Consider the following 25,840-nt stretch of genomic DNA (forward strand, 5'->3'; position numbering starts at 1 on the left):
GCTGCCTGAACTTTTAAAGCCATTATGATTGGTATTTTTAAAAAAAAATATTTCAGATTTTTGAAACTATTGCATGTTAGACTGTATTTTCAGAGTTATGAAGGCTTGCCAAAGCAATACGGGAAGTAAGTTTAGAAAAAAAGACCCAGACTATAGTTTGGCAGAGTTTCCAAAATGTGGAGCTGGTATATGTGAACAAGTAACATTAATCTGACAGGGCTTTAAATTTGATATAAGGCTAAATAAAGCTGAGGGAAACATGAGTGCAGGAACTTCAAAGGCTGAACAGTCAAGTGAAGTCAAATTAATACCTGACTAGGCTAGAACAATGAGCAGATGGCTGTTGGAGGGAGCTGTAAATTTGAACTCAAGATTGCTTCGGTAACATTTGAATTCAGAGAGAAAAAATTTTAGCTGCAAGTACCCTGAATACATGCAGCAGAAAGAATTTGAAACTCTGAACAAACTGATTAAAGAAGCAAATCTATGTCCAAAACACAAATGGTTCTAAATACCAGACAGTGGACATTTCAAACACATATTGAGTTCTTCTTAGTACATTTTTCTAACATACCTTTCTGGAGAATTAGTGGGAAGAAAGACTAATCACCATAGCATAATCAGTGATTATCACTAATTGAAGATGAGAAGCTATCAGACAAGAAGTCCTAGGCATGAAGGACACAGGGCTTCCAATTGCTTCTTTGTTCTAATTTACTTTTTATGTATAGGTACAATTGTGTCTCCTGTATCTTCTAGATATTAAACCCTAACCCAATGGTTTAGACTACTGAGTAAGCAAGGAAAGCTCTATCTTTTAATGTATAACTCTCAAAAAATGACCCTTCTGCTGTGAGGCAGCAGGAAAATGCAGCATTCAGCTCCAACTACAGCATTACTGGGAAGACATACTGAGAAGACTAACAGCTGCCAGCTCCCTTTTCAGTAAAATTTAAGTCTTTTTGCCTTGCAGAACTGAGTGACATCTTGCTGTATAAACTGTGATATGGTCTTTTCAAAATGACAACATCCTGACAAAAAGGTAACTTTTGTATCATCATTTTGGGTCTGATGCACAGACCCACACAGATTAAAAAGCCTGAATCTTAGCACACAGCACCTGCTCCCAGGCAAGCTGAGCATTCAAATAGCCATGGAAGTGTGTTAAAGCAGAAGATCCTGTAAAGAATTAGGCACTCACATTAGCTGCAATGCACTGACAGCTAAGTTCATGCTATTAGTGAAATTAGCACCTAATTAAAAATGGTTATATTGTATACAAGAACACACTACACATATGAAAGCTTCTAGAAGGCTATTTAGGGGAAGAAAGTAATACTTTGGTGCTCTCTATCAGCAAAACAAAGAAAAAAAAATACTCCTTTACTAGTACATGTAAAGAATGGACTATTCCCGAAGTTCAAAGGAGAGTTAAGCCCATTTAACTGTATCAATAAGTTTTTGCTACATTATCAATCAAGACCACCCACACCTTAATTATCCCAGTTTGGTGGATAACTTACTCTAGCAAAAGACTGCTTTTCATTTTCGAACAAACAGAAAGCAAGGAAACAAGAAGAATGAGGCCAGATTCCCTCCATATTGCCCTGAGAACACCAGAACCAATGACCTGGATAACACATGCTGAATAGTAGTCTAGGTGCCATATAAAAGGTCTTCACTTGCTCCAGTACCTCACTTCAAAATTCTTCCACTCTGTGCCCCTCAAGGGCTTAGCCACTAATTTCCTGCCAGTGAAGAGCAAATTATGTTCACTGCTGCTATGATTGTTTTTCCACCTGACTCTCCCATCTCTTATCAGCAACTTCAACAACAGCTTCCATGTCGGAGGACTGCTGCTGAATCCAACAAACAAGGGAAAATGTTTCCCTGAGGGGCCATTATTCCTGTGTCTGCTGCACTACTGGGACCAGCATATTGTGTTGATTTTTCTGATTGTATTTAAAACCAACTCAACAAAAGGAATTTAAAGAGGTTTTTACCCAGCCCAGAAAACAAGTGCTATGTGAAAACTGGTATAGAAACTTAGCATGTTAGAATAGCAGAATTTATCCTGATTACATTTAACCTTCAAAGGCCAACTCAGCTTCCCTCAACCCATACACAAAGTGGCTGAAATTGCCAATGCCTTTAAGACTCTCTATTTATTTGGCTTCAGCAAGTTTGAGACATTTACAACAGTATTTCTGGATTTAAGGTAGCTACCTAGCTTAACATTTTATTAAAAACATGCTGGCTACCTTTTTTCATTTTTTGATGTGAATCAGGACAAACAGACATCCAATGCATTCATTCTGTGCTATGGGAGCACTCATTAGGGAAAAATGTTTCAACTTAAATTAGTCTCAAGAGTGTTAAAGTGCAATAAATAGAAGACACTATAAATTGAAACAGTACAGTAACCTTTGTTTCAAACCTAATTCACAAGCAGTGCCAGTAAACTCAAACAGAACCACTCTGTTTCAGGTTTCATGTAACTGGCTATATTTCCATATGTCTTAAAGGTTTCCATACTTTAAAGGTTATTAGTTTTTGTCAACTTTATAAGGGTAAGTCAACATTTGTCATGGCAGGAAGCCCAACAATATTATTTTTGTTAGTCTGCTACTAGTTAAATTGGCCTCAGATTAAACAGCTCTAATAAATGCCCCCAAAACTTGAAGTTTAATAAAAAAAAAACACATTCAAGCTCTGTTCTACAGGATGTTATCAGTATTTAACCTTCAGCAGGATTAAAAACAAAACAAAAAAGGTCAAAATAGAAAAAACAACCTATGTTACAACAGTCCTTAACACAGCAAACACTTAAATCTAAAAATAAATTAAACCAAACATCTCAAGCTTTATGTACCTTCAGAGCGAAGCAAGTCTAAAACCAGAACAACATTCTCAATTGATTTTGGCACTAAAACGACTGGGTTTTTATACTGAAACAGCACAGAATTTGCCTTTGCTTCATAGTATCTTAGAAAGATTCTGATTGGAAAATTATAGAACACTGCTTCTTCTAGAACTGAGGTGTATGGTCAAGAAAAACAAAGTAGGTGACACCAAAGCAGTTCTGAGAATAGTTCAGTGTTGTACAAAGGTAACTAAATCATCCACATGAGTCCATGCTAAAACCTGGGAGAGGCATCCCACTACCAAAACTGCCAGCATCTCAAGCAGAATTTATTAAGCAATTTTAGTAACTTGACACAAAGGCGACTGGATCATACAATAGAGTGTGTGTGTTGGTGATGAAATTTTCCTTGAAATCCATAAGGTCCCATCCACCACCTGCACTCCCTGATGGCAGCAGGAAGAGTTTGGCTGTTCCTCCTCTGTCAGTCTCCTCAAACCAGCAAGCAACCAAAGGAAAATCCAGAGACATTTTATTTTAATCACAGCATTGCAAAGAAGAGCAACTGGGATACAATGAAGAGCCATTTAGGGAAGCGGTGAAATATTCCTGGTCAAAGACATCAGGGAAGTTTGCATTATGTTATCCCACCCTGAGTTAATCCAAGATTGGCTCCTCCTGCACACAGGCTGCCCTTGTTGGTCACCACCCTCAGGATCTCAGATTTCATTTGCCATGGGCAGGACAGAACCACTCAGCAGCATAAGGACAAGTTGCATCCAGCAACCTTGACTGATCGTTCATTTGTCTGCAATATCCAGAATCAATACATCTATCAGGAGCTAGGAAATGAAGGCAAATTAACAGAAAAACCTCACACTGAGGTAAATTAACACAAGCAACAGAAACGCTGAAAAATCCAGACCACTAATGTAGAGTTGATTAAATTCAGCGTTTCCTCTCATTAGAAGTTGCTTGTACAGGCAACCTAAGAAAGACCTTTTCCATTCTGAAACGGACTGGATATTAACCTGGACTGCCAATTAACCAGCAGATATCACACAGTGATTTACTGAAGGGAAAAATAAAGACAAGCTGTTTGTTTCACACTGCCATTAAGCAGAAGAGATCAGCAATTCCAAGTGCAGGGGTTTGACACATTTCCAGCTACACGGCACACAAACTTACCTGAAATATGTCTAAACTGCAACAAGCTAATATTTCATTAAAATGAAATATATACATTTAGGAAGATCAAAGAAAATTCATGACTTGGAGTTTATCTCATAATCTTTTGGCCCCTCTCCCTCTGGCTCCACGCCTGGTTCTCCTGTTAATGCCTAGAGGCTGGTGGGTTCCCCTTCACATTCCCCATGCCAAATAAACTCAGTCCTTAGCACCAGGCAGCCCAGATCTCCTGCACACCAGTGCTGGGAGGATGGCAGGAGACAAAAAAAGGCTACAAACAGCCCTGACTGCAAGGCTTGTAACTCTGCAATGTAAGAGCTGTAAGCACACACACAACATCCTGGAGATGCAAAGGAATTCTATGCCCCGATTGTAAATTTTGGAGCCTAAATCTGAGTACTGTGTTGGAACCTGTATGGCAGGACAAGACATCCTTGCTGTGAGGAATTAGGGAGTTCCTTCCCGTGATTTCACATTCACACCTTTAAACCTCAATCTGTGGCTTCTCCACTGCTGCCCACCCCAGCCTGGGTGTTGGCCTTAAAGGGCTTTAACCAGTGAAACACAGAAAATGGTGTTTCTCATCAGGAAATTGTGGGGCTTTTTGTAACTTAAGAGTAAGCAAGTTTCAAATTTCACCAATTGTTTCTATTAATTATAAAAAAGTTGGGAAGAGCCCAACACCTCTGTACAGTTCACACCTAGAATTGTAGTACAGAATTTTGTATAGTGCATGTAATGATGCAAGTAAAGACCTTAGAGTGTTTACCATATTAATTCAGGTACTGCAGTGTTTTACTGCCCTTAAACTGCATTTTAAAAGAATTATGATAGCTGGACTTAGGCTAGAACAATAGCTTATTTTCAGAATTCAGATTTTAGTGTTTACATATATTTTGGAAATTTGGTTTGTCATTATTTTGTGACTGTGCAACTTTCCACAGCGTTTATGCCAAGGGAGCTGGCACAGTTAGTTTAAAGAAAGAGCCGGAAGCAGAAAACATCACTTCTCTTTTCTGCACTGACTTGTTCCTCAAAACATCTACATAGCAGAACTCTGTTCTAATCCAAAACATACCAACATTTATGCGGAATTCGAGTTATTTAAAAGAATCGACCAACTTCACATGTTAATAAGTAGAATGAGAGCCACATTGCAAAGGCAGAAAGCCTGCCTGGACACGGGAGTGCCCTCCTGCAATACACACTGCTGTGGTAGAAGGCGCCCAACAGCTTTAATTCCCCTTGTAAATACTGAAAGCTGAAAGAGCAGCTTAATGTTAGAGCTTAAGGATTTTTTTTTCTCCCGTGTAGATTTCAAAGGAACAGGCTGCAATACACCAGTCCTTATAATGCCTTTCTCAAAGAGGAGCTTTTATTTCTGTTTTCTTAATCAATTTTTTGGAGTGGGGGGGTGGTCTTACCTTCCTAAGACAGGATGTTTAAAAGTTTCTTTTTAAGAACTCTGGAATCCCATCCGATGCTCAGAAAACAGCTTGAAAGCATAAGGATGCATTTTCTTACTAGTATAAAACACAAGCTGCTTGCATGTTGTAATTCTGATTGATCACATCTGTTACTCAATACTTCCTCATGCTCCTGGCTTTCATTGAGTATTTTTCTTTGGAATTTGATTATAATTAAGCTGCTCTTCCTAACTGTAACAAAACAACACACCAGCTCTTCAAATCTGAGAATTCTATTAGTTCACAAAAAATCCCTTCATGCAGTAAAGGCTAAACCATGTTTCATTAATATTATCATTAATATAATGAGTACCCTTGAGAAAAACATTTAGTACCTAACAGCTTGTGTTTTTCATAGATGCATACACACACACACACACACAGGGTGTTATTTTTCAAAAACATAGAGCTGAAAAGAATTCCACTTCCCTTAGCCTCAATAATTATATCTCTTTATGTAAAAGTACACTGAAAAGCAAGAGTACAGCATCAGTTCTCAGCTTAAGTATCATGATTAAATAAGGTCACTGGTCTTATGTTACTTTTACTTTAGATCTATTCAAGTGGGGAGGTAATTAATCTTTGATGAAGGTCTATTAAATAGAATCAACTTAATAGGCAGTCTTCAAGTTACTCATCAAACAAAATTAATAAAGAAACTATATATTTAAGTAATAAAAACTTTCAGATAAATGTTCTTCCTTCCTTCCCCCAGAACAGTGAGAATCCTTAATGTCACTGTTTTTTTCCTAAACACAAACCAACGCTAATCTAAAGTATAAAATATTTAAGTTTTTCACAAATATTGCTGAATTTGAGTTAGTGAATAAGATTTTTAATGTCACTTGAAAGGCTTCCATGCTTTTTAAGAAATAGAGCAGTCACTCTCCCGATAGGACAGGATTTTCAGTAAACTGTACATCAGATTAATTTTTTGTTTATTGTGATGAGGAAAAGACAATTAATGTAAGTGGCATCTTAAAGTGAATGCTCTAAGACACCATTTTACTGATTCCCTTCCAGTTCCTATAGAAGTTTAACAATTTGTAAGTAATACTTAGTCCATAAAACACAACTAAGTCTCTTTAAGCTACTTATGTAAAACAGGTACGTCCCAATCAGCTGTTTTAAAGATTACTTTTCCTAAAGTGACAGATGACAAAAATCTAGGTTCTTTTTCCTGTTTTATTCCCAAAGAAAGGTGAATACCTAGAGAAATCAGTAAAGGATGCCAAAACAAAATGGGTACCTATACACTGCAGCCTGTTCTCGAGGCACGTTACTTTCCCCAAAGCAACACAGGTCACAAAATACAGAAAAATAAAGTTGCAACCGTGTCAGCAGTACCTCGGTCTCTTTAGCCGGGCTGGTCACCGTCTGCGCTTCCAAGGCGAAGTTGGCTCTCTTGGCGGACAGGTAGAAGGGATAATCCTTGGCCACCATGGTGGCTGCGGGAGCGGCGCTGTGGCGGCTCAGCGCGGGCTCGGTGCGGGCCCGGCCCGGCAGCGCTGTGCCTGAGCTGGGCTGAGCTGAGCTGGGCTGGGCTGGGCTGGGCTGAGCTGAGCTGAGCTAGGCTGAGCTGAGCTGCGCCCCGGCCCGCGGCTCGGAGCGCCCGGATCCCGCAGCCGCCCGGCGCCCACTGCGGCAGCGGCAGCGCTACAGCCGGGGCGGGGCGGGCGGGGCGGGTCCGAGCCCCTCACACCCCCCGCTCCACAGCCGCGGGGCCGCAGCGGGCGGAACCAGCGCCTGTGGCCTCGCTGTGTGCTTCCCCCCGCCGCCCCCGCAGCGCTAACAGCGCACGGACACAATGACACAAGGACATAAGGACACAGGGACCGTGGCTTCCCGCAGCATGACTGCGGGAGCGTCCGGCTTTTCTGGCAGCCGAGCGCCGGACAGGAGGGCGGCGCTCAGAGCGTCCCCAAAGGCACAGAGCCCAGTCCAGAGCGGCTCCAGCCCTGCACACGGCAGAGGCACCCGCACCCAGAGCGGGAATCGGCCTCATGTCACCGATCTCATGGTGCCACAATACACAGCATTGCTTTCACTCCCTCACCAGCACGCCTTTTTATTTATTTTTTTTCCCTCTCTCTGGCAAGCTGGAGTTTGTTTCTTGTGCTTTTAAAGTTCCACTTTTGTTGCTATTGTTCAGCCAAATTGCTCCCCTGCCCGCCCCTCATTGTATCGAGCTGAGAAAGTGGAAAAACACCTCTGCCTAAGGTACCTCACAGGGCATTTCAGTGTCTGGGCAGCCAGGCAAATTCTGTTTGATGGCTACCTTAAAACAAAGGTAGTGAAAATTTCCTGAAAAGAGAGAGGAAGCATTAGGGGCCCTGTTTGCAATACAGGATCAGTCTGACAGAGACTATAATACAGGAGACAAGGAAAAGGAAATTGAGTAGGAATGGGGGAGGAGGGAAGAATATTTTCAGCCACAGGGAAGCAGCCCAACCAAGAATAACTCCACAGACCTTGAAAAAATTAACTGGTTTTAAAGGGTGATCATGTGATGGATGTGGCTTTACAAGCATCTATTTTTCTGAAGGCTGTTAATCAGATAACGATGACTTTGGAATAAGATTAGTCAAATGGCAAATCTAGTCCTCATTTGGACACTTTCCTTTGGTGTCACCAATACCCCAAAGATATAATAAGTTGTCACACTTAGCCTCCTCGGCCTTTTCAGGAGCAGCTGCAGTACAACCAGAGATGCTCTCCTGTGCCTGTAATGCAAGTCTCTCTATTTTATGGTAGTCTGTTCTTAAAACAAAAACCTCACTAGCTTTCCAACCCTGAAATTCTTGCAAAATGACTAGAACAGTTATAAGTACTTCTAGACATGCAACGATTCTAGAAGAAAATGTGACATTTGAACATTTGGGTGTTCTGTGCCTCCTTATCTGCATCACAGTAGGGCAAGACAAGGCTGACTGAAAGTGAAAGTGTTGACAAGAGGCACAGAACAGTTTTTCTGCACATAATGGCTAAGCAGAAACAGAAAACAGAGAGATTAGAGCAGATGTGGTTAGCACACGTACAAACTAAAATTGACAGAGGAAGCAAATGTGGAATGATTTTTCACTGTATTCAACTACAGGGAAAAAATGGTGCATCAGATTAAACCAGATGGAGATTCATAGCAAAGAAAAAGAAGCTAATTCTTCATATTATACACCACTTTTGTAGTATACACAGCAAAATATCTGCCACGAGATGCTGCTCCTGAGAAATGTTCTCAGACACGAGTTCTTGACTATTGAGGCAATATTTTGAGAAACACCATGACAGGCTATTTCTGTTTTGGACACTTCTCTAAGCATCTACTGCTCACCACCACTGGATATTTGGTGTTACAGTAAATCAATTCTTGCAGCCATCATATTACATTCCATATTTTTAAAAAAATATGGAAAAAACGTAGCATTTTATTTGAAGACCACACACAAATAGTCATGATTTCTGAAGCTATGAACAGTTACTTCAGCCACATGAATGTACACTCACTTCTGCAAGTCTTCTTCTGTGTGATGTTCAGAGGACACAGCTCTGAGCACAACCTGACAATGTTGGGCAGTTTCTCTTCACATTTCATGCACATCAAAATACCACTACACACAAATTGTAAAAAATGGTCAAGAACCTCCATGAGAACACTGCAGCTGCTGTGTAGCCATTTAAACCCAAGAAGCCTTGATTTCAAATACCATCTGTGTATGTTTGTTTATGAAGGTGTATGTTAACACCATTTCAAAAATCAGGTTCACTTAAATCATTTAGACAAAATACCTTCAAGGCATGTTCTCAAAGCAATCTAATCCTGTAACATGCTTCATGGCATGAACAGCACTTCACACTGGACAAGAGTGTACTGGTTTGGAGATTGAAATGATGAACTTGGGTTTATAAACAAAAAAAAATATGCCAAGGAAGGGATTCTGTCATTTCTCCATTAATCAGGCCAGTGCATTTCAGCTTGACTAAGCATTCTTGAGAAACACAAGAAAAATTAGTTCTAAGAGGAATATGATTGCTAATAGGCAGGACCTTCATGTCAATAAATTTCAGAACATCTTGTACCTAACAAGATGGATTTCAATGACATGGAAAGTAGGATTAATTAGACTCCACGGATGTTTATTTACTCCACCAGAAAAGTGTAAACACAGTTTTAGAAATTAAACTTGGACCCAAAATTCATTGATGAGTGACACTGTACTTTATAAGTATAGAATTATCTGAAGGAATAACAAATGTAAACAACTCTCAGAAAGCTGAATGTCTGTAGAATGCAATGTGCATTTATAAATAATGAATTATGATTACAGTTTAGTCATGGTATTGAATCCCTTTTGAACTGCATATCAAACACTTGGAGTCCCTTCTGTAAAGTCTTACAAACTTAGTGTGATTTCTATTTCATTTCTACATGAAGTTAGATTGCACAGTGACTGCCCACCAATAGTCACTGCATTGTGTGTGCACACAGGCCCAGGCAGAGCCAAACATCAGTTCATAAACTTGTGGCTGAAAGAGTCCCTAGAGAACTCCAGTTATACAGTTGGAGAAACAAAGGTTTCAGTGTTTCACTATGGAAGTTTGTAAGTGTGGAGCCAGCGAGTCCAGTCTTTCCAAAAATTATACTTAGACTACAAGTCTACACTAACACTATAAAAATTGTGAATCTGAATTGTGAGGTACTTTCAAGAAATAAACTAGTATTTCAGATAAAATGATGGTAGTGACTATGTTGCAGAGCATGCCTGTGCATCAGTTTTGCTGTTTCTGGAACGTTTTTTGTGGGTTTAGTTCAGTGGGGGAGGTGTAGGAAGGTTTTTAAAACTTATCTAGGCCAACATAGAATTTAGTCAGAATTACTTACCTGTCAGGGAAAAGTAAGGAAGGTATTTGGTAAGTCTGGAAAGCCCAGCTCAAAGGTTCCTACCACTGCTAAGCTGGTTGAGGACTGAAGTTCACTGACAGAGGTGTTCTGTGGCCATGGTGTTCACACCTAAGCCCTTAGTTCATTTCCTCACAAAAAACTCAAAAAATTCAAAACTTGATACAGAAGAAAAAACGTCTTGTCAGAACAGCAAAGCCCTTTGAGATGTGTTCAGGTTCAAACCTTACAAAAGTCTTAAGTTAAATAGAAATATTGCATATATATTTCAAGGAAAAATAATTCAGTAGTTTGCAGTTTATGAAATATCTCCCATACAATACATGCAACCTTCCTTTCATTTCAATTGAAAGAAGATAGTTTGAGATTAAATGTTGGGAAAAAACGTTTTCACTGTGAGGGTGGTGAGACCCTGGCCCAGGTTCCCAGAGAAGCAATGGATGCCCCATCCCTGGAAGTGTCCAAGGCCAGGTTGGATGGGGCTCTCACTACCCTGGCCCAGTGAAAGGTGCTCCTGACATGGCAGGGGGTTGGAACAAGAGAAGTTTTAAGGTCTCTTCCAAATCAAGCCATTTTGTGATTCCATGTATGTGGTTTCACAACAAACAAACCAACCAATAAACCAGAAGCTACTGCTTAGGAGAGGTACAATTTTGCTAAGAATACTCAGAGCAAAGCCACTATTCCTCCTATTCTGAAATCACCAGTGAAAGTCAGCCAGGCTAATTCTGTACATACATACAATTCTGCACCTGCTGAGTTTCTCTGAAGCCTCTCTCCAATCTCTCTCTTCAGGATAATCATTAGGAAACTTTCCTTTCAGAAAAACAAAAACAACCACCAACACTGAAACCACATTCAAACAATCCAAAGAGAACTTTGAAGCAGTCTTTCAGAAGATGGAAAGCAGAACCACTGACAGTGCTGACTGAGAACCCAGAAATCACAAACTGCTTTAAAAAAAGCATTTATCAGGCAGTTACCCAGCTGTTCAAAAAACTGCAATTTCCTCATGGCAAATACAGATTGTTCACATGGTAATGGGTTACAATTTCCTAGGGTAATAAGTACTAGGAAGTGACTGCTCAATATTAAACACTTTAGTGCTGAGAAATTCCAATAAAAATACTAGAGAATAAGTGATTACCATTAAAAATGTGCTCTCAAAAACAACACCTATAATTTTTCCAAGTAGAGTCCTAATCATGGAAAGATCAGTGCAGAAAAATGAAACCCTGTGTAACACATGACATCACAAAACTGAACCCCAAATTGCTATTCTGTCTAGATTCTCCATCTGAAGACCTTTCACATGATCCTTATTTCTGCAACATGTGGAGTACCATGAGAAGAACTTGAGAAGGATGAAGTTCTGTTTCCTCTCTAATATTGTGGGCTGTGCTTTGGGATTTGCAGCCAAGATGCCCTGAACTATTCCCCTAGCTTTTGTCAGTCAGTGGCAGGAGTCTCCCCTGTTTTCCATTATGAATGATGCTATTTCAGAATACCAGCTCAAAGTGAGCGAGCCATGATTCTCATGCCAACCATCATGAATAGTTTATTGTATAAACACACATCCAGTTGTAAGGCAGGCTGCAGGCTTTCAAACTCAGACAGTGTTTCTGCACACAAATGTCACTGGTAGAACAGTTCTGCACTGGAAGAGAAACAGATCAAACAACCTGCCAAGTTGTTTCGATTTGTTTTTATTTTGCTAAATTCATGTAAATTGTGATTACCACAGGAAATACTGCACAGCTGAAGGATGCCTTGTAACAATCACTTTCATACTGAGGCAGAAGCACTCCTTTCACGAGCTTCCCTAGGGATGGCAATGACAGCCCATTTTTCAATCTGCCTCAGATTCATACACAAACAACGTTCTGGTGACTAGTCCACAGCTCGGGGCTAAGGATGGCCTGGAGACACTGGGAGGGGCTCACACTTCACCCTTCTACCACACCCAGCAGTGCACACCACTTGGGTCCCTGATGAGGGAGTCACAGGGTGTGGGGAGGTTGGCTAAAATGATCCTCCCAAGTCACACTCATAAACAAAGAAGTTGGTTGAGTTTATCTGAGTACACTTCTCTGGGGAGAGCAGAAAGGAGGAGGTGGGGAGGATAGTACTGATTTATCCATGTGGATTTTAAACAGCTGCTCAAATTCTAGAGAAGGTGAATTGATTACCCGATGTTGAGCACCCTTTCCTGAATTTTTCATCAAAAGGCATTCTAGGGAGAGGAGATTACTGGAAACACTTATATGATGTTTAAATGAGATTAAATGTAATTAAAACACTTTTAAGTTACAGACAGTGGGGAAGCAGGAATTTCTCTCCAGAGCATTTATGCTGACTGGAAAATTAAGTAACAAATTTCTTTATGAGAAATCATTATACCTAATACAAAATGTTTAGTAAGACATCACAGTAGTGGTCTATTTTTTGTTTTGATTAAATTTTATTACAATAACACATATATTATGTGAGTAACTCTGTAAGATTCTCCTCAGAGTGGATAGTATTTTTTTACATGCACCTATGTATGTTTTGCTTATATATGTATGTATGCCCAGATAAGAGCAAGAAGAAAATTCTGTTCTATTCAGAAGCAACAGGAATTTCCCCTCTCTATAAGTGAGAGACAATACTGGCCAAATGCCACTTGGTTTGTTCTTCCAACCATCCCCTCCAAGTGCAATAAATAAAGCAAAGTTTGGGGTTTCCAGGGTTTTTTAGACAAATTACATAACTGGGGGAGAAAAAAAAAATCAAAACCCTAACCAAAGCCTACAAAAAATCCCAATCACAAATAAGCAAACAAAAAACCCTAAAAAACAAACAAACAAACAACAAAGGAAGAGCTTTCAGCTACAGAGGTCCTTTTCAGGTCAGAAATAAAATCAGCAAAAAAAGATCAGACTTGAGTCTTTTGAGTTGTCTTTTCCTATTCACCTCTTTACCTACAAACTTCAAACCTTATTATACATTTCTTTGTGTTCAGATTGACAGAGCTTTCTGTGCTACAGAGTCCCAAGTGCTAACAAAGAATAAGATTTTACTTTATGGTTGAGCTGAATGGACAATTTGCCACTCATAAAAGTATAAACCTCACTTCCCCCTCAACCCAAATTCCTCTTTCTCTCTCCCTTCCTGCTCTTCCACTGGCACTGTATCCCCTCTCTGTATAATCCTTCCCTGTCACCTTACTGCAATCTAACATTCACCTCCTCACATAGGCAAGTCAGCAGCCCAAAACCCCAAAAACCTTTCTTGTGCCAGATCTTGTCTGCTGTTTTTGTGACCTGAACAAGTAACTGTGGCATGAGAAAAGCACCAGAACTCACTGAAGATAAATGGTGAAAAGGCTTTCAGGTACAAGTGAGGACAGGAAAGACAGGGAAAAGGCTGTTTTTTCACCTCCTGGTAGTTCTAAACTGTTAGTTCAGCTTGTTTCATGAAGTCATACCCAGAGAATACTGTCATAATTTCATTTTTTTTCGATAAGAGATTTGGATCAGAAGCCTTATTTATTTATTTTTAAAAACAAACCCACCTATTAGTTTCCATAACAACTGTGCACTGTAACTCATCTAGTCAGTAATTTTTGCCAATTTGACTATCTTAATATTAGAACACTTGTGCTTCTTGAATAAACATTTAGAACACAAACCTAGACTGATTTCATGTTCTCCTGAGCAACAGAAATAAGGTTGGAAAAGACCTTTAAGATCGTCATATCCAGCTGTTAACCCACCACAATACATGAATTGCAAAAGGTATTCAGAAAAATTAAAATTTGCAAATTAAGATCACCATGCAACACTAGAAGTTTAGACGTGCCTTATGAAAGCCTAACAATTTTAGGAAATGAAATCAGAAGCATTATAATTATAATTCATGTACCCTTTTCTAGCCCATAGCCAAGGATATGCCAGCAGTGTTTCTACACCCAAGTTAAGAAAATAAAAATTGTTTGACACAGATTACAAGACATCTATGTGAAATAGTGGTGAAAGTCAAACAAAACAGTGAGACTACAAAGTGCTTTGCAAACAGAAACAAGAGTCCGATATCTCCACTACAGTGAAGCAGCCTTGAACCCCAGAGGTCTTTTTTTCCACATTGCAATATTGACTGACCACCCAGTGCAGAAAACCTCCACATTTGGTCCTGAACAGAACTCCTTGGATCACTCAACACCTCACAATCCAGATTGTTACAGCGATTATGCAAAATACAATATTCCACTGTAATGGTCCTTTAATATCTTTAGAAAATGTGGTTCCATTCCTGTATGCTATGACCTACTGTACAAACACAGCAGAGAAAAATGAACACAAGAAACTAAATCATCTTTCTGTTACCCACATTGTCTCCCTAAGAGCAGGGAGGAAAACCATGTTATAACATCAAAAAGAAGTGTCCTTGCAAAAACTGGTAATGCTTCAACAACTGATAGACCTACTCTACTCCCAGTACAACTGCACTGCAGACCTGTATCCTTAAAGATGATGTGGCATGAAGTAACAATGTGAGCAATCTTTAAAAGGCAGCTGAAATAGGATATAACATCTTCAAACAGACAACAACTTACACTAGGACAGAACTTCTTTGTTCATATCCCTTTATCAAGAATTAGCAAATTAAGAAACCATTGCCGGGAATAAAAAAGGTTTTATTTGAAGTTACAAAATAACTGTCTTCCCAAATGTAAATATAATGATGTAATCCCATACCATGGTACAGAAGTTACTATAACAAGTTTTAATTGACACAGAAATATAAATAAGAAACCGTTTTCCTGAATACTTTCCTGAATACTTTCCTGATTTAAGAAATCCAGCTGTAATTTCTGAAGGCTATGTCCTCTCTGGTCAAGTTGTTAACCACAAACTATCTGGCACTGATGAAGTTCATCCTGCTTTTATGTGATTTTCATTATCAAATCTGCAACTACAACACACCACAAATGTTCCATTTCCAGTCATGCACAACTATGAATTTTGGACAGGTAACTAATGATCACAGTTAATTTAGTTCCCAAGATAGCAGAGAGAGTCAATAGTTGGAAAAATGTCTTTGAAAATAATTCCAACCGTCACAGAGATAATATTGTTTACTACTTTAAAAGCTAAGAAAATTCAAAACTGCATCAGAACATACTTCTTGTATCTAATAATCTTGAAAACATGGCAATTGACTGAAAACAACAGCAAGATGTTTTAGCAAACATTCTGATTTTATTATATAATTGGGATTGATGTTAAATTACATGGATTTCAAATACTGTATCTTCAAATCTCTACAAAAACATAAACTCTTAATAAAACTCCTACCCTAGTAAACAGTGATGTGTTAGTATAAATGACCATAGAACAACACGAGGAGATTTAAATATCAGCCATAACCCTAAAATTACTTTGTTCTAAGAATCCATGTTAAACAGAGAATATCGTGGGGGATCAGAGAAGCCACATACTTTTAATGCAAGGCACTGCTCTCAGAGCTCAACAACATGAACAGCTGGCAAGTTTGTTCTGACCAATATGTAACTTTTGGGAAAGATTCTTCTGATAAAATGGGAGTGAATAGCAGGAGAAAAGCACAAGATTAAAAGCAAATAAATAAATACATAAAATCAAGTTGTTGAGAATGAAGGCTGTTATTCTAGACCAGAGAGAAACATGAGTGAACAACCTGAATGGCAGGTTTCTGGGATTTGTGGGATTGGGATAAATTTCAAAAACTACTATCCTTTGTAGTTTCTGTTTGATGCACAATAGAAGTCATCAGAGGAGCACAGAACAATCAAAGTGATTACCTAGGAAAATGACAAATAATATACAAAATTAGATACAGGGTATATAAAAGGCCCTACTTCTTAGATGAGTTTGATGCCATTCAAGAACACTGCAAAAGATGAGAAGGCATTGTCACATTAAATGAATTCTTGTATCTGAATTTTGTGTGTGGCAATATGTGTTCTGTCATTGATGGGTAGAACAAATTTAGTGTTGAAGGCTCTGTACCATGAATACCCCACTAGCAACCCACACACAACAGTGCCCAGCATGAAATTCCCAGAGCCAGTCTTTTCCTCAATGGGACCTTCAACCCCACACACAAGCAGCAGTTTAAGTAGACATGCAAGTGATCTTGATTTTTTTTTAAAAAAATCCCTCCCAAGGAATCTTATTTCACTCTTCAGCTGTCAAACTGTGAGTTTGTGTACGAGTTCTAGGCTACTGCAGAAGAGAACAAGGTTATGTAACACTCCTTGGTAACTAAATTAGCTGTAGGAAATGGGCTTGCAAGCACTTTAACAAAGAACCATTTTCTGCAATTAAAAAAAAAGAGAAAACAAACTCTTAACCACCTAGAACTGTGAATTTTGATTGATGCAAAAATATTTTGTCATCTATAAAAGCTGAAAGAAGAAAAGGGAAGTAAAATGTGCAACGGGACTAAAGCTCATGTTTTTCCAGGCTGCTGGATACAGGACCTTCATTTTGATTTTGATTAATAATTATCCATTAGAAACTTGATAACGTTTAATTGCCTGTATACTTATCTTATTCTGGGTATGATAGGTAAATAAGGAAAAGTATAAACCAAGTAGCAAACAAGTGGGACAAAGAAGTGGAACAGACTGCTGGCATGTGAACACATTGCAGTAAAGCAGAAGGAAAAATGTTAATCCTTGTGTTGTACTTCAAGCACATTGTCACACGTGGTACAGGTGTTCTCAGTGTGCTCTGCCAGCTCCCCTTGAATTCACTTCTTCATTCCTCTCTAAAATAAAACAGGACCCAGGAAAAGAGCACAGACTGGGTATTCAAGATTACCTAAGGAAGCTGCAATGATAATCCACAAAGAAAAGGGTTAAGTCCTATGAAATGTCCAGCCATTGCACTGATGAATGCAGACTGAAAGGCTGAAAGGACAACTTCATAAAAGCATGGCTGTACAATAAAGATTGGAATGCACCTCATATCTGCAGTAGAAACACAGGTATGTTATTACATACTGTTCTCTGGAATTTGGTGAGCTTGTTTTTGTACAAACACTTAGAGACTACTTGCTTCTGTTCCTAATTGCTTCCTCTAGATCTGGTATTTTTATCAAAATAAAGGATATCTATCCAAATGATTGCAGTTTTGCCACAGTAAGAATCCATCTCTTTTGTTAGCTCAGGAAGTGCCATTTGTTTCAGTACGTGCTATCTAACAGCAGATGTGCATTAAAATGTGTCATTGCAGGATATATTAACCACATCACATGAATAAGCCAAACAGCTGAAGTAAGAAGCTACAAAGACCTTTTTGAACATGACCAGCCTCCCTGAACTCTATGAAACTAAATCACCAGTCTGATATTACTTGCACATATGGGAAAGATACAATAACTGAGCAGCAGATCTTATGGGAGGCACAACCTAAAGCTTTGCACTTGTTTTACAATTCCTACCTACCCTACTAGCACCTATTTTTTTTTGTCTTGAGTTACATATTTACATACCTACAGTGTATCTACAAAAAAATAGGGTTCTCATTCAGATATTATTTCCCTAACATACAATAGCTCGAGGAAGGAAAGTTGTTTTGTTTGTGGTGTACAGGTTTGGAATTTTTTTTTAATCCTTGGCTTGCCCTCACATTCTTTCTAAATATCTGCAGCATTTGAGCAGCAAAAATCTCTAAATCAGCTTCTGACCCAACATTTCTGTCAGAATTGTAATATCCCCCCAACCTCTGCAAGGTCCACGGCAATCAAAAATCCTGTTAGCCAATTTCTACGTTTCTATCCAGATTACGAGAAAGCAATTTTGAGTGAAATATTGCAAATTTTCAAAAATAACAATAACTGAGATAAACCCAATTAACAAATTACTACAAAGAGAGATATTCCTGGCAAAAAGAGAAAATAGAAAGGGGGAGATCTTTAACCCTGATGTTAGGAGATGAGCAGCTTTCACTATGACTTCCTATCCAATTTAACATGATGTCACCAAACTCCATGCTGAAAAATGACATCAGAAATACTGTCCAGTGTTTCTCACCCTCTCTCTAACCACATAGAAACATATAGCACAAATCCAGTTTTGTGTCTGACCACAAAATACCCATGCACAGTTATCTCTGTAAGCACAATTTGCAGGCAAGTGGCTCAGCAAAGAAAAGCTACACAGATTTTGTACTGGTAATCCCCAAATTTTAGGGATCATGGACAACAATATTAAGCAAGTTGTGTCCTTACCAAAACTTCAGGTTTGTGATTAGGAATTTTTTATAATTTTTTTTCTTTCATGTGGCCACAAGAATCATTAATGTGATCTCTGAGACAGTGTTGTCTGCCATCCATAATCTCAGGGCCACTTTTTCAGAGCTTTTTACTAACTGTAGCAGCTGCATTTGTGAGGTGACCAACACTCACAAAGTATCTGAACAGTTCACACTGAAAAAAGAACAAAACAAAATAATGGAGTTGAATGAAACTCGATATCCACCCTCATGCCCCAGTACTCAATAGTGAAAAAAAGGGCAAGAATGCTAAAAAAAATATTTCAAAGAGATAACACTTTGATCACAGTTTTAAAGTTTTTTATTTGATCAGTTTGTTAAATATTTTTCAAATTCAATATGAATTAATTGCAATACCAAAGACCACAGTTTCTTGCCTACTATACTGAATTCAGTACTTAAAGGTTGAGATTATGTCTTGTTTGTGAAACTGGCTGGAAGTTTCTAATGGTTCTTTTCAGGAAGCATGCATCTGTTTTCCAAACCTGTTCCTTCCTAAACTTGCTAAAGTTGGCCCCAAAAATGTATCAGGAAATAATGAGGATGAGGAGGAAGGGGAAGAAACTTCAAAGACACCTTGTCTTAATTAAATCTCAAAGTGTAACTTCTTCCTGTTGAACTGAGTCACGCAGGGCTTTAGCTGTCACACCTGACAGGGGGAGGGGAGGTGTCAGGTTTGAAGAGGTTTGTGTTTCAGCTGCCTCCTGTAATTGGCAGGCTGGAATTAATTAATGAAGTGGAACCAGCACACACTTGAATGCAGCACACAATTAAGCGTGGCAAGCAGTATCAAAAAACACGGCTGCTTGCTTTAATACTCTTTTATTGCTACAAAACATGGAGAGGTAAAACAGGAAAGGCAAATGCCAATTAACAAAGACATGACAGTGCCTCTGGCAGTCACTGGTACCATCTGGGTCTCAGTCTGCTGCTAAGCTATTACCTGAACAAGGTACAGTGAGAATAGTTATCTTACCTAATAAAAAATAGCCTTTGCCATTTCTACTCCTTTTTTTGGTCTCAGAATTATTTTAAATATTCTGTCTAAAGCCATAGGATTCATGTGGCTTTTCCAAGTAGTCTCAGCTGGAACCTCTCAGTACACTGTATCAGCATTTCAACTACTAATTCAGCTGGAAAGCCAGGGTCAGGAATGTGTCAACTCCTTGGATTCATCGACTCATGACAGGAATGTCATTTCTGTAACCTTTCTTCTTGAACAGCTCTTAGTACTCAGCACAAGCCACCTTCCCATAGATGAAGTCAGATATGTAACTTCTGTATTTTAAAGAGCAATCTTTGGAGGGGTATAAAGAAAAAAAAAAAATCCCCAGTTATTTTTGGAGCACTTCCTTCCATTTATTTTTGTTGTTAAGTAATAGCAAATCTTACACACATATTTTTAGTACTGGGTTCTGCTTTAGCTGCCCTGACAAGAGTATTTGCAAAGCTGCAGCTGATTCCTTCACAAATGATGTACCTAAACAAATCAGCACAAATGACTTCTGTAAATTTACAGCTACATTACATAAATACCTCCCAAAATCTAAGAGTGACAGTGAGTGCTGCTCACAGGGTAACTTGCACCCATTTGCAGCTTCACAGAGCTGCTGTTGATTCAGTTTTGCTATACATAAGCATGGATTCAAGTACTTATCAATTCTATAAAGGAGAAAGGAGCCATTGAAGCAGTTTTCAGGTGATGCCATTCCAAACTCACAAGTGCAAGCTTGGCTGGCTTAAACTGTTTCCATATCAGGAAATGACAGTAATGTGAGAACAAAAAAGGGTTCCTGCATTAGCTGTTGTAATCCCCAAGGATAAGACCTACTTTTTCCATATAGAGGCTTCCACATGGAAGAGCTGTAACAATTTAGCTTTTCTGATGATCTTTTAACAGACAAAAGAGTTTAATGTTGACACTAATAATTTGTTACTTCTTCCATTTCCTTTTTCTTTACCCAATGGGAAATTTTAACTCAATTTTTTGGAGTTTCCACTAAGAAGTGGAAAGTGATGCAAGGCAAAATGAAATCATAGTTTCATTACCAGTATAGCTGTACCTACATATACCATAGCAACTGTTTTATAAAGGCTGTATCAACTCTCCCACTTGCATATCAGTTTACCTTTTGGAATGAACTCACACATCAGATTACATATTTACAACTTTGTGGTCTGTTTAATCTTGAGAATTACTTTTTAAGATGTCCTAATCCATATCTCTCACTTGTAGAGGGTTTTTAGCCTACTCAAATGAATACCACAAAGAGGAAGCTATTTTTAAAGAACAGTAAGAAGTGACAAATGTGAGAAAATACACCCAGCAAGAGAACAATGTTGCTTAATAATGGATGAAAAAATATTAGCATGTTGAACTTATGTATGCTTCCTGCTAATGCAAATAAAAACCACTTAAAAATGACACTGTAAGAATCAGAGTATAGCTCTACCATCACTGGTAAAAAAATTACTTTGGAAACAAGCAATCTCATTTGATGGAAGGGAACATTGATTCATATCATGTTATGTCATATTCTCAGACATAGGAAAGAAAAAGTCTCCCTACCAGGGGAGAAAATTATTTTTCCTGAGGCAAACTATCTTAACTTCCTGAGGAGTTAGGCAAAAGCTGCCAGCTAGGCACCTAATCCTACCCATGACCCAAGATTCCATTTAGAAAAATCACTGAATTTAAAAAAACAGGGTAGAAGAATGATGAATGATAATGGCAACAAATGGGCAACAAATATTAGCTGTCTCAGAGCAGACAATGTATTTTGGAGCTTCTGTAAATGACATTTTTAACGCCTGTGTGCAGAATAGTTCAAGTGAGAGTTGAATACAGGTGCTGGCTGTATTCTGGCACAGATCAGTACATTCAGCTGTGCTCTGAGGGCTCTTATTTTGGGGTTTGGGTTTGTTTCTTTCCTTCTTACAATATAAAAGAAAACCATTGCATTGACTTCATGCAGTAAACAAATTTGTACTGAAGTACTTCCTGGCACTGCTTTTACTTGGCTTATTCCACAGTTTTGCATCCTTCAACAAAAGACTGCCTCAACCACAGCAGGTTCTGAAATTCTGCAACCAACCAAGCTCAATTACATCATAAATGAATATAAGAATAGTAGTTTCCATTTCAGTAACATTTCCATATTCCTTTAGGTTTGATGAATAAATTTTCTTAGTACCACTCAACAAAAATAAGCTCATCAGCATTTTATATGCAACAAAACCGAACCAGAGAATAAGTGAGACATGAAGTTCATGAGAAATATGTTCTGTAACCACACACAGACTTTTATCTTCAGGCAATGTCAAACCCAGCCTCCACCTCACTTCATTGGCCAGTTCCACAGATATGGGCAGCGAGTTCATTATCATTATCATGTTAAAAACTTCAGAAAAAGAGCACAGAAAGCTGCTTATTTAGGCAAAAGGTTCTAGTCCAAAAGCAAAAATGTCTTCAAACATGAAAACAAACTGCTTGGATTCAGAGCACATTTCACACAGAGTGCAGGAAGTGATTGTGCTATTCTAAGTGATGGCACAAAAGAAAAAGAGCCACAAAAGAAGCACAAGTAACACGCTGTAAGCAAGAAGCACAAGTATATAAGACAAGAAATCTCCCAGAAATAACACAATGGATACAATAAATAACATAATGTAAACAATGTATTCCAATACAACAATGCTCTGGTAACTTTCACCTTCACTGCTCAAAGTTGACTCTTTAGTCCTAATTAAGAAGCAGCTTCAGAGCTTTCATAAAAGAGGTAAGAAACACTTCATGCAACTACTCTGTACTACCTATAAATACTTTCAGAACTTTAATTAGTGGTTAATAATTAAATAGAAAAACAAACACTTGTGTAGGCTCTCCAAGAATGCTGTTGCTCTCCTGACAAACCCAGTTCACACAATTTGCCCCTCAAAGACTCATCCTGTTCACATCCCATCACATATACATCCCTGACCACTTCTGGATCCAACAACAGATATAAATTAGACAAGAAATATCTGATTTAGAAGATGAAAGATCTGATACAAAGATATCTATAAGCAATAAATAAGACCATATGCCTATTCAAATTTGCAACTTGTCTTTGTTAATATTTTCACATAATCTGGGTTCCTACTTCTCAGATGAAATCAGCAGTTTCTGGAAGAAATTCCATTAATTTCACATGAATAAGAAATTTACTGCCAGCTTATCCCTCTCCAGGTAATGTTTTGCTCATTATTGAAGTTCTAGAAGTATACAGTTTCATTTACTTTGAAAGGTCTTCAATAACCTTTGCAGAAGAGTAACTGCTATGACATGAACACAAAAGATCTTGACCAAGCTTATCTAAGCCTCAACTATCCTACCTTGCCACTGCCTGTCTCATAATTCAAAGCTACAACAAAGCCAGGGAGATCTCTTGAAAGATGGAGGATTTATTCATGGCCAAATAACACACAGCCAGTCTTAGATTTCATTGAAGAACTCACCTCAAACACTGAAAAGCAAAACCACAGATTTAGAACTTTGGCCTTAAGCAGGTGAATTGTAATTCACCACTTGCTCTGGACACTGTAATTACCAGAGTCCCTACACAGCCACCAGCAGGAAAACATTCTTGTGTTGTGTTAGGTTAATTATTTAAATCTTTAATAATCAGTTGTTTATCCACAGAATTGCAAAGCTAAACTATCATAAATTGCCAATTTATTTCAGTAATAGGCAGTTGATATAGGATAACTATTCACAACAGCAACATAATGCTTTGTTTTACTTTATCAAGTAGATAAGTCACCCAGGCTGTACCTGAGTGACTTCACTGATGCCTCCCCAGCTAAGTGCCCTGCATACATTAAGATCAAATTAGTTCTGAACACAAGAATGACAAATTTATGCTTCTTTATAAACATGATTCATCACAGTAAAGTAATTTGGAAGGGAAAAATCTCAAACTAGAAGTTTTAAGAAGAAATGCATAAAAATTCATTAAGTGTTTTTAATCAACATGCTAAAGAAAAGCCAGAATAGTGGACTGTTGCTCTCTTCTAAATTACAGTTTTAGAAAATCAAATCAAAAGTCAATTACATTCTCACAGTGAGTTAAAATTGAGTAGAACCATTAAGCATAAGCAACATATAGTTAAATGTATTAAGTTACCTATAGTCAAGTTTGGAAATTTAATGCTTCAGCACCTTTGACAATTGTATGCAGATTAATGCAGTCACCACTACCTAAGTATCTTTTAAAAAACCTGGCATAAAATTCTAAGTAATGCAAAGGAATATCTCTGGCAGCTAAACTGCCTGCATTCCAGGAAGGAGAGTTTTAAAAAGACTGTGGCTTGGTTTCCAATTCTATCAAAAAAGAAGCCAGATTACTGAGATAGATCAAGTGAATCTCTCCTCCATGAAGGGATTAAGCTTTTAGAGGCAAGCAAAACTCAAAGGGCAACCTCTATCACAAGTACAAAGCAAATATATGCAGTTTAGATCATGTATTTTATGTACAGAAATAGCAGATGAAAGTCTGAACATTTCCCAAGACAAAGTCAAATCCTTCCAGCATTGGTTTATTTGAGAACAGTGGTAAAAAGTATCAGCTAGATTGTTATAAACATTGCCTTAAGAATTAACAGATCAATTAAAAAATAGACTTTTTAATCCAACTAATGGATGATTTAGCAGATAAGACAGAAGAGACTATAGAAGAAATAAATTAAAAGTCCTCTAATACAGCAGCAGATTTACATTTTATCCTGCAAATGCAGAATTGCATGAATGAGCCTTGCAGGCTAAAAACAAACTTTTAAATTTTTTTGCCGATTCATTTTTATATTAATCATGTAAATGAAGAAGTTCAAATAAATGTAAATATCTCCTAAGTTACTACTAGAGATGCTCTGTCCTCATCCAGGTGGGATGACTTGACAAAATCCTCTTGGTTCAGCCTCCTGTATGTTAGTGTTGAATCTATGTTAGTGTAAATGTAATGTATGTTAGTGGGTAAATCTTAATCCCCAAGAGTATTACTCTGCAAGTTTTAGTTCTCTTTTTTCTGCAGTTTTGTTCATCAGCAGTAGAGGTGACATGCTAATATTCTATTGACAAGCACCTTCATACACTTGTAAAAAATAACATATTATGTTTTTTTGTAAAATACTCTTAGAGCACTTAGAAAAACTTGTTAAGCTTTTATTTGCTGGGGGCTTTCCCTTTCTGGCTGCTTTCCACACCATGGAAAGGGAACAGGGTGCAGGTGCATAACAGAGCCAGCAGCTGTAAGCAGATACTCTTCAGCTGTCCTGATTATAGATTTACAGTAATAACAGAATAATAGAAAATAAATAACTTTTTCCCCTAAGAGATAAGAGGACCTAAATGCTACCAAATGAACTGAAAAATCACTGCTATGCAGAGATAATTTTCTAGGATTATTGTGGCATTACCACAGCATTCTAAGATTATCCCAGAGAAAAGTAAGAAACTTTTATGACAAATCATGTTACACTTCTCTAAGATTCACCTGCTTATGTCTCCCTACTCTGCTCTGCACTGGAGTGGCCCTGGCTGACAGCCTGCATTGGGATGGACCCTTCCAGCTGCAGACACAGCACTGCCAGCACAGAACACTCCTCCAGGAATTGCTGCACTTCGGTCTCAAAGCAGGTTAGGAAAACACACATTTGTTGCATTTTTCAGGTAAGGATCTGATCAAGAGAGAAGTCCAGTGATCCACTGAAGGGTACACAGAAAACCTAACACTCGTGAGGGAATAAAAACAAGAAAAATGACCATGTAGCCACAAATATCTGAGTGAAACTGAGTGAAACTTCTTATCTCTTTAAAAAAAAAAAAAAAACTGCTTTCACCAGCTAAAATTAGGAAATACCTACTAGAAATTTTTTAACAACAAGCTTGTCTTTGTTTTCCTTGTTGCTAAGCTCTTGCTGAAGAAATTATTTGATAATGATTTTCCTGCTAAGATGCAGCTTGTTAGAAAAAGCACAAAGCCTGGTATAAGAAGTTTCTTCAAAAGACAGAGACAGATGTTATTTATCACCCCAATATATTGATAAAATTACTTTAACTTCACATTAGCTGAAACAAAAATAACTC

General features: G+C 38.2%; 1 protein-coding gene across 4 annotated transcripts in view; it reads right to left on the reverse strand.

The window, feature by feature from the left end:
* The window catches only part of ARHGEF3 (Rho guanine nucleotide exchange factor 3), a 104,993-nt gene that overhangs the window by 16,975 nt on the left and 62,178 nt on the right, over positions 1-25,840 (reverse strand). Inside the window, exon 1 of one of the 4 annotated variants that reach the window (XM_079316690.1) lies at positions 6,865-7,173. The exons of the other annotated variants lie outside the window; for them this stretch is intronic. Within the exon in view, the coding sequence (XP_079172816.1) occupies positions 6,865-6,960 (96 nt within the window). The 5' untranslated portion in view covers positions 6,961-7,173. Of the gene's footprint in view, positions 1-6,864; positions 7,174-25,840 lie in introns of those variants that run through there. 4 annotated transcript variants of the gene reach the window in all.

Source organism: Erithacus rubecula, assembly GCF_903797595.1.
Source record: "Erithacus rubecula genome assembly, chromosome: 13".
NCBI classification, from domain to species: Eukaryota; Metazoa; Chordata; class Aves; order Passeriformes; family Muscicapidae; genus Erithacus; species Erithacus rubecula.